General features: G+C 39.5%; 1 protein-coding gene across 1 annotated transcript in view; it reads right to left on the reverse strand.

The window, feature by feature from the left end:
* The window catches only part of ARHGAP26 (Rho GTPase activating protein 26), a 517,847-nt gene that overhangs the window by 192,652 nt on the left and 315,131 nt on the right, over positions 1-10,064 (reverse strand). The window contains exons 14-15 of the mRNA XM_069102296.1: positions 6,318-6,376; positions 3,865-3,970 (exon numbers count right to left, since the gene is read on the reverse strand). Of these exons, the coding sequence (XP_068958397.1) occupies positions 3,865-3,970; positions 6,318-6,376 (165 nt within the window). The remainder of the gene's footprint in view (positions 1-3,864; positions 3,971-6,317; positions 6,377-10,064) is intronic.

Below are 10,064 nucleotides of genomic sequence, written 5' to 3' on the forward strand. Positions count from 1 at the left end.
TTTTGCATTTGTAGGACTGAAATATATTTGTTGCTGTTTAGTTGTGTCCAACTCTTTGTGGCTTCATCTGGGCTTTTGGGGACATTTCCTTGTCCAGTTCTTTTTACAGATGAGAAAACTGAGGCAAACAGGGTTAAGTGACTTGCCCTGGGTCACACAGCTCATAAGTGTCTGAGGCCAGATTTGAATTTAGAAAGATGAATCTTCCTGACTTCAGACCCAGCATTCTATCCACTGGGCCATCTAGCTGCCCTTGGCAGGTACAGGAAAGGACACTAAATTCTCAGTAAGAAGACTCAGGCTCAAGACTCAAGACCAAAGGGTACATATGCCATGTGGCTGCAAGGAGCAAGACATTTAACTGCTGTAAAATTCAGTTTCCTTATCTGTAAAATTGAGATTAAATCTATCAACAAGCATTGCTGAACCTCCTTCTATGATGACAAGAAATGAAACAGTCCCTGCCCTCAAGGAGATCACACTCTATCCAGAGGTAATAATACTCAAATCATACTACCTAATCGTAGGGATAGTGTTAAGGAGTTAATATGCCTCAGATTAATATGCACATGTGAAATGCTGTTATTACTAAGATGAACCTAGAAAGAAATGGATATAAAAACAAAACAATAAAAAACTGGAGATTTTAGCTATCTGTAAGCTCCAAATGAACTCTATGATGTGGTAATCAAAAACACTAAGGAACATGGACAGAATTCCAGGGTCCAAAATGTAAAGGATGTAGCTCCATATTGTCCTGTGCCCCGGTCAGATCACAACTGGAAGATTATGTAGAGACCCTGGGGGTGGCCATTGTGGGAAGGAGACAGACAGGCTGAAGAACAACCAGAAGGTGACAAAATACATGAGAAATCACATCACAGGAAGATGACGTAAAGGGAAACAGGCATGTCTGCCTTGAAGAAGTCTGAGAATCAGCTGAGACATGAGAGCAATCTTGAAATATCTATACCTGCTCTAGAAATAATAGGGGAAAGAGGGAGGAAGAAGGAGAGAAGAGATTTATAAGTACCTAGTTAATGTTGGTTGACTGAGCACCCATTCTTTAATCACAGATGAATTATTTAACTTGTCTGAGTCTTGCATTTCTCACCCATTTACTACCTTTCAGGGATGCTGGAGGAAAAGAAAAGGGAGAGAAATAGGGAGAGGAAGAAAGGAAAGAATTAAACATAATATTAAAAAAAAATTCCAAACAATGAGAACTTTCTCCATAACATTCCTGAAAGGCACAAAGATTATCTATCCCCATTTTGTAGGTGATTAAAATGAGGCTCAGTCAAATGCCGGGCTCAGGATTACAGAGTTGGTGTAGTCAGTGAACAACCTTTTACTAAATAGTTAGTTGGTTAAGTATTAAGGTCAGGATTTGTACCCAGATCTCTCCAGATTCTAAGACCAGTGATCTTCCCACAATACTATCACATAGCAATCACAGGCAGTATAACAGAAGGGATTTGTGGGAATAATTGGCTTCTGAGACCTTTTCATTATACAGAATTTCTAATGATGATGATGGCATGTTCTACTGAATAGATGATGACACAAAAACTCCTGGAAAGGGAAAAAGGAATAATAATAGGAAAAAAAAAACTTGGGGTGGCAAGGTGGTGCAGTGAATAGAGCACTGGCCCTGGAGTCTAGAGAACCTGAGTTCAAATCCAGCCTCAGACACATAAAACTTACTAGCCGTATGACCTTGGGCAAGTCACTTAACCCCAAATGCCCTGCCTTCTCCCCTCCAAAAAGCTAAAAAACAAAACAAAACAAAACAAAAAAACCCAACACCAGGTAAATAAAATACTATACCTCAGAAATACTCTTTAAAAGTAACAAAACTAGCTTGGATGGGTTTCACGAAAACAATTAAGATCACAGTAGCAGCCTGAGATTGTATAGTTGCCATGATCCTTGGTCCATGGACAAGGATAAACTGACTTTAATGGAAGCTGGGATCCACAGGGTGGATGGGAGGGAAAAGTTCCAACAAACTGACTATCCGACAAATTCTGTTCATCAAACTCCACATTGAGCGGTTTTGTTTTTTTTTTAATTCTTCACATTCCTGGGGACAATTTAATAATAAGGGAAAATCTGATACAGGCTCTGTGCCCTCTGCTGGAGCACTGACTTCTTCCAGTCTCCATTTCTCCAAGTTCTCTCAAATTCTTCAACTCAACAGACTCTTCTACCAGCTGGTTCCTTTCTCTTCTCCTCCAGCTGCTCTCAGCGGGCTCAGAGATCTCCTTAATGCCATGGAACAGGTCTTGAGATTCCTTGCAAATACTCGGCTGCTTTGTGTACCTAAAATCGCCCTCTTCCTTATGCACGTATAGTGTTTTAAAACCAAAATTAAACCCACTTTTCAGTTCTGGAACAGATACAAAAAGTAGCACAGATACAAAGTAACAGATACAAAATGATCATCAAAAAGCATCTGGAATGATTGAGCGCAGTTCTTTAGGATTCTTTAGTCATTTTCCTTTTTTTTACTTGGGGGCGGTGGGGAGGGGTTGGGAGGATGGGGAGAGAAGGCAGGATTCCCACTGCAAACTTGCATATCTCTAGTAGGTTTCCTAATTATTATTGAACATGTAATCTAGACCAGAAGAGCAGTTGCCTTTGAACCCTCCCTACTGCTGCTCACTGAGCACACAGGGCTTTTCTTGCTTTTAAATTCAGACACATGGAAATCGTTATGGCAACACTTACACACTCTTTCCAGGAGGTAAAGTCAAGCATTTCACAGAAATCTCAATACCAGCTCATTCTCCCTCTGTAGGATATCAGCTTATCCCCACAAAGGAACTAAATCTCTGAAGCATAAGTCCTCCTAGTCAAACATAATAGCCATTTTGTCCAGTAAGTTGTCAGAAGGACACCCAGAAAATTGAGGAACTAATCGCTGTGTGACTTGTACTATCTGACCTTTCTAAGTTCCTTGTCACCCTTCAGTACATTTCACCCTAGCCAAAGGAGGGCTGGGAAAAAGAATGCAACTCTACAAGGTCTTTGGTGATACATATTCTCAGTATTAAAGGCATGAAAAACAGAAACCCAAGTAAGGAAAACCAGGCTGTGTGCAAAGAATCATAGAAAATAATCCTGGAGAGGACACTGGAGGTCACAGAGTTCAAACCCCTTCATTTCAGAAATGAGGAAAGTAAGGCACAGAGCACTTAGATGACATGTCCAGGGTCACAGAACAAGGAATAATGGGAGGTAGGATTTGTACTCCAAGTCCAGTAATCTATTCACCAAGCAATTTGCCTACCTCTACCCAAGACAGTAACTGGACATTTGTCCAACAATGATCCACTGATATCTGTAAAGTGTTCTATTCTCTTCACAGCTCTGATCTCAATGGATAATCATAGACTTATAAGGTCAGACAGGTCAAGTATTATTATTTCTATTTGACAGAAGAAGATAACTGAGGCAGAATGGTTAAACAACTCAACGTCACATGGCTGGTTGGTGGAAAGCCAAGTCCAGAATTCGGGTTTCCTGATTCCCAGCCCAGGGATGTCCACCTCCCATTTTGAATTTTTATGGAAGGAGTCATAATGACCTATCATCCTTATAAATTCTATCCAATAACTTGGCTATGTGGGAATATTCTAGCCTTTCCAGTTAAGACTATACAACTCATGTCCTTCTTCCCATTATGTTTCAGTCATTTTATATACATATTACATACACAGAGACAGATACACACACACACTTTTACCATTCAACATGACTGTGTTTAGACAAGTAACAGAACTAAAAAGGTGATATTGAAAAGAAATGAACTTTCAAAAAGAGAGATAAAAGACCACGTAAATCAATTATAAAACTTACTTTGCCAAATGGTTCATGAGTAACTGTAACATTTGCCGGTTTTTTTCAGGGAGCCGATGAACCAGGGCATGGATTTCTGAGACTCGAGACTCCTGATTCTCCAGTTCTGAAACAGAAGGGTGTTAAAACATCAATGTCAAACTAGTCTTGATGACAGAGGGTGATTAGCCTAGGGTCATACAACTAATAAGTGTCTAGAGTCAGATTTGAACTCAGGGAGATGAGGCTTCCTAACTCCAGGCCTGGCAGGCATTCTGTGCACTATGGTGCCACCTACCTGTCCTAAGGATAGGTTCCTGTTAGAAAGGTAGGAGAATTGTTTTTATGATTCTGTTGTGAACCAGGAAGGCCCCACAAAATGTAACATGGAGTAACATGAATATGAGTCAGGACAGTAAAAAATAATGAAATAAAAAGGAGTAGTCAACTGTACTCACATCTGTAAGGGACAAACCAAGAATAGCCACATCTCTTACATGGCTAATTAGTTTTAAGGACACAAGGAACTTTATGCACTAGGTTAAGTGGTAAACAAACTACCATGAACATTGTGAGGGTGTCATATATCAAAACATCACCTCAACACAACCTTACTGAAGATGCAGGAAGTGTTCAATTATCTTCAAAGCAAGGGAAGCAAACAGCTTGGTATAACCAAGGCAACAAGAAGTAGGAATTCAATTCCCTCCTCAAACCTTGGTGTTAAACCCTGTTCTGCCATCTTTTCTTGGACTGATATCAGTGTTTTTTCTATGAAGGACGGGCAATGTTTTGTGGGTAGAAAGAATTCTGGACTTAGGAGGGATATGAATTTCAAGCTAGAATGACTCTAGGGGAAATCATGTAACTTCTGTTTCTTAATTTGTAAAAGGAGGATCAAATTGCTCACACTCCCCCCTTCATTGGGTTACATGGAAAGTACTTTTTAAGCATTAAGGCGCTAACAGAGTGAGTTATTACTATTAAACAGGGCAATGTCATTCACTATGCCCTGAGTTATTGGGCTATTTATAGGTCTGTTAGAATGAATCAGAGAACGGTTGCTTGGAATTCCTCTGAGAAAGGTCCAGTACAATCCCATTTTCACTCCTAATTACTTTCTTCCTATCTACCTGTTTCTTTCATTTCCCTTTCAGGAAATAGTTCATAGGGAATGAGATCTCCCAAGGACTTTTATTTCTGATTTTCTTAGAATGAATACAACAAAGATAGAAGAGGAATCCAAGTCAAGATATAAAAAGCACCTGTTATTTCATCAGTGTAGGAATTTGACCCACTCACACAAATCACCTATCTGTAACTTCCAGTCCATCAGTTAAATCAATAAGCATTTATTAAGTACCTACTATGTGCTAAGTACTGGGGATAGAAAAAGGAGGAAAAGGAGGAGCTCACAATCTAATGGAGGATGGCTAATAGGGAAACGTTTTACATGACTTCATGTGTATAATGGGCATCATACTGCTTGTCCTCTTAATGGGGAGGGGAGGAGCTGGAGGGCGAAGAGAATTTGCAATTCAAAATTTTAAAAATGAAACAAAAATCAATCTAATGGGGAGAAAACAAGCAGACATAATGTAAGCTCCTCCTTGAGGGCAGAGTCTATATTTGTTCTTGAACACAGTGTCTGGCATATAGCAAGTTACTTATTGGTTGATATGGTTGGGGAATGCTGCCTGATGATCACTCAAAAAGTTAAATGACTTGCCCATGGTCACACAGCTACTACCTGAACCCAGGTATTCCCAACTGTAGCTACCATTTCATCTGCCTCAAAATAGTGAAACAAGATGGTCATCAATGGTAATAACCCTTCTGTGCAAGAAAGAGAATGGGTACCCCTAAAAGCTGGCAAATCAATGAATTTTAAAACCAGAGGTCTGTACAAGCTGCTGACGATTCAGGCCAGACTTTCATCTGATATAGAATCTTAAGGCTCCCTTACAGACATACCGCCCACTCACTCCACGCAGCCAGATGCCAGTGTACTAGGAATGGCTTGCACCTAATCCCCATGTACTTTTTATACCAGTAACATGATGCTGGGGACCTGGATGGGACATCCAAAGAATGATCATAAGCTGTGAATGGAAGATCTGATGGAATGAGACCTAAGAAGTTATATAACGGGTGTCATATTTATGGAAAAGCATCCGAAGCTCGATCTGCATAACGTGCAGTGTCTGATTCATTCTGTATACTGCTGCTCTGGCTGGAAAAACCAAGTCGTTACTAGAATTTGCCATTAGAGCTTCATTTCTCTTCTCCTGCAGTAATATTTTAGTCTGAGTCTGTATACCACAGGCTTGTTAGAATCTACATGGGCATAGTTTAGGGGCAATGTACCTGGGGACAGAAAATGCAATTTTGAATATTATGTTTTCTTCAAAATTCAAAGGAAAAGTCTCTGCTATTCTCCACCTCCTCAAAATTGTAACAAAAATCAAACTTACTTGCTGCTTTGATGAAACTTCTCTGGAACTGGTACATCATGAGTGGCCCAGGGAGCATTCTGGAAAACACAAAAGAGACCAAAAAGATGAATTTTATCACAAAAGAATCAATCCTCACCTAACAGCAGCTGAGATGTTGTTTCCATAGCATGATCCTTCCTCAAGCAGAAAGAGCCCAGAGTAACAATAGAAACTCAATAGCACTCTCTTACAAGAACCCTAACGTTCTTCTAGGATTTCCCCCACCATCTTTTCTCTCTCTTTTTTAGGGCAATTGGGGTTGACTTGCCTAAGGTCACATGGCTAATTGTGTGTGTGTGTGTGTGTGTGTGTGTGTGTGTGTGTGTGTGTGTGTGTTAAGTGTCTGAGACCACATTTGAACTCAGGTCCTCCTGACTCCAGGGCTGGTGCTCTATTCACTGTGCCACCTAGCTGCCCCTTCTTTTTTTTAATAGGTTAATTTATTTATTTTTAGTTTACAACATTCAGTTCTGCATGCTTTTGAGTTCCAAATTTTCTCCCCCTTCCTCTCTTCCCCCTCCCCACCAAGACAGCATTCAATTCAATATAGGTTCTACACGTACCTTCACATTAAATATACTTTCATTTTAGTCATGTTGTAAAGAAGAATTATAACCAATGGAATGAACCACGAGAAAGAAGAAACAAAACAAAAAAGAAAAGAGAGCAAGCAGTTTGCTACAATCTGCCTTCAGGCTCTGTCATTCTTTCTCTGGATGTGGATAGTTTTTTCCAACATGAAGTCTTTTGGAGTTGTCTTGGAACCTTGTACTGCTGAGAGGAGCCACGTCGTATCAAAGTTTAGTCATTCTTTTCTCTTTTCTTGAAGTGAACCAATATCTAAAACTAAAACTAATCATTTTAATTTTTCTACATGTTCATGACAAGAAAGGAGTGGGTACAGAATTCTGGCACAACTCAAGTGCTTTCCTGACATGGCCACCAACACAATAGCCCGTTAAAATATGTTGCAGAAACAAGACAAATAACTCAACATTTTTCACTACCTTAATTTAAAACAAGACTGGTTTCTTCCCATCAATTTGGTATCAAGGAAAAGTCAATGAGAAATATGAAAAAGGAGGTTTTTCTAGTAAGAAATACTACTACTACTGATGATGATGATGATGATGATGATGATAGCAGTAGCTCCTCACATACATACAAGGTCTAAGGTTTACAAAGAATTATCCTCACAACAATCTTGCAAAGTAAAGAGTACCAGCATTACTATTCTCGTTTGACAAATGAAGCCACTGAGGCTTAAAAGATTAAGTGACTTCCCCAGGCCACACAGCTTGATAAATATCAAGCTTGGGACTTGGGTCCAGTTCTTAGTTTTAAGCCTTATTGCATATTTTTATGTTCCTGCAAAGAATCTATGTTATGCATGGCAGCTAGGGGATGCAATAAGCAGAGTACAGGAAGGTTGATCTGAGTTCAAATTTATCTTCAGATACTCTTAGCTGTGTGACTTTCTCTGTAAAATGGGGGTAGTAACAGTATCTACCTCAAAAGACTGTGAGGCTCAAGTTGGATAATACACCAAGCAATCAATCAATAAACATTAAGTACCCACTATGACCCAAGCACTATATTATGTATTTTATATAATACACGTAAAAGTATTTTTTTGTAAACCTTAAAGCACTACATAAATAAGAGTTGTTATAATTATTATTATTATTATTTTTAGATTTTTCCTTAGATGCCTACACAGATGTCTCAGTTTTAAATACTGTCGAGTCGTTTCTGTTACCCTATATTTAAGTCTCTCCATCAAACTATGTGTTGTTCTTCCTGGTTTTGATTATATAATACTCTCACTGGCGGATGCTTCTTACTTATACTGGCATTCTCTTGGACTTCAAAAAACTCCCCACAATGTGCTTTGTAATGTATTAAGAGGCAATACCTTCCCCTGCCTCCCCCGCAAAAGGAGGACCTCATCAGATCACATTAGAGATATCATGTTTAGGTCGTGGCACTGCATTTTAAGGACATCACTACATGACAGTACATGCATAAAAGGACTAACCAGAATCATTAAGAATCCATGGCACAGGAAACAGAGATGTTTTTCTTAGAAAAGGGAAGGCTTGGGGTAAGGATATGACAGGTACTATTGAACTTAGAAGGTTAGCTTGTGAAAGAGAGATTTGACTTAACCTGCCTGGCCCCAGAATGGAGGACTAGAAGCAAGGGTGAGTGGTAGAAAAAGTCAAACTTGGGATTTACGTAAGGAACAAACATCCTCACAATGTCATCCAAAATTGGAAAAGACTGCCATAGGAAGTAGGGAGTTTTCCTTCATTGGGAAGCATTAAACAAAAGTTGGATGAGAATTTGTAGGGTATTTTGATTACGGGGATACTTTTACAGGCATAAGCTGGACTTGATCTATCAATCAATACACACTTATTAGGTGCCTACTATCTGCATAAGACAGTCTCTGCCCTCAAGGAGCTTACAGTCTAATGGAGGGAGACAAAATGTAAACAAATATATACAAAGTAAACTATATACAAAATAAAGAGGAAATAACAGAGGGAAGGAATTGGAATCGAGGGAAGATTTCCCGTAGAAGGTATAGATGGTCCCTTCTAACTCTTAAATTATCCATTTCTATGATTCTGTAGAGTATTACAAAAGAAAGAGGAAGAGGAGGATGAGGAGGAGAAGATGACACATTCCCTACCCTCAATGAACTTATGATTCAGAAAAGAGTGAGATATACACAAATGAAAACTACAGAAGACCTGAATTCAAATCCCATACCAGACCCTTACTAGCTGGCATGCTTGGTCAATGGCTTAATTCTTCTGGGCTTCAATTTCTTCATCTTTAAAATATGGAGGTTGAAACTAATGGACTCTGAGGACCCTCTGCACTCTAAATCTACAAACCTATGATAAAAGACATAGCAAGGGCTAGCAAACAGGAGTGATCACTGCCAGGTTCTATTCAGTTGCTGGCCCTTTTTGCACTAGTCCAGCATATCTTCACTTTGCTTGTCTAGTTATGCTATCCATCGCTGCAGGCCTTTTTCTGCATTTAGAAACCCCACACATGCCAGAATGTATTCTTCCCAACCCTACCATATATTTCACACCCTCCACGAAGGCTTTTTTCACTGAATGGGGAAGAGGTAAATCTGCCACCTACTCTTAACACCAGGCTTCAAAGGCCTGGGGAAGAAATATCTCATCTAGAAGAATGATGCCTTCTCTCCATCAGAATGCCAATTTAGATATAACCATATGAAGGCATACCATGAGTAATGCCGTCGTGTGAGAATAAGCATCAAGTATGTTTTGGTCATTAGAAATGACAAATAAAAAAGGCCAGGAAGGTCAGGCAGGAATCAATCGAGTGACTCCCCCTGGGCACATCATAACAAAGGATTCTTCCATTCCCCTGAAAGGAATCCTAGTGCAATGGACGGAGGCTACATAGGGAGTTGGGAGACGGGTTCCAATGCTGCCTCTGATGTTGGATGAGTTGGAGATCTTGAAAATGAGGATGATAATGCTCCCTATCTACCTGTTTCCCCGATAATAAGACACTGTCTTATTATTTTTTTGGACAGAAAAACACCAGAGGGCTTATTTTCAGGGGAGGGCTTATTTTAATGAACATTGACAGCAATTTTAATAAACAAGTAAATGTGAACAAAAAAATGTACCTTTATTCAATAATGAATTCAATAAAGAACAGGATGACGCG

This window comes from Petaurus breviceps, unplaced genomic scaffold (genome assembly GCF_028583685.1).
Source record: "Petaurus breviceps papuanus isolate PSGF00001 unplaced genomic scaffold, PetGlider_PUasm1.0 551, whole genome shotgun sequence".
In the NCBI taxonomy this organism is placed as follows: domain Eukaryota; kingdom Metazoa; phylum Chordata; class Mammalia; order Diprotodontia; family Petauridae; genus Petaurus; species Petaurus breviceps.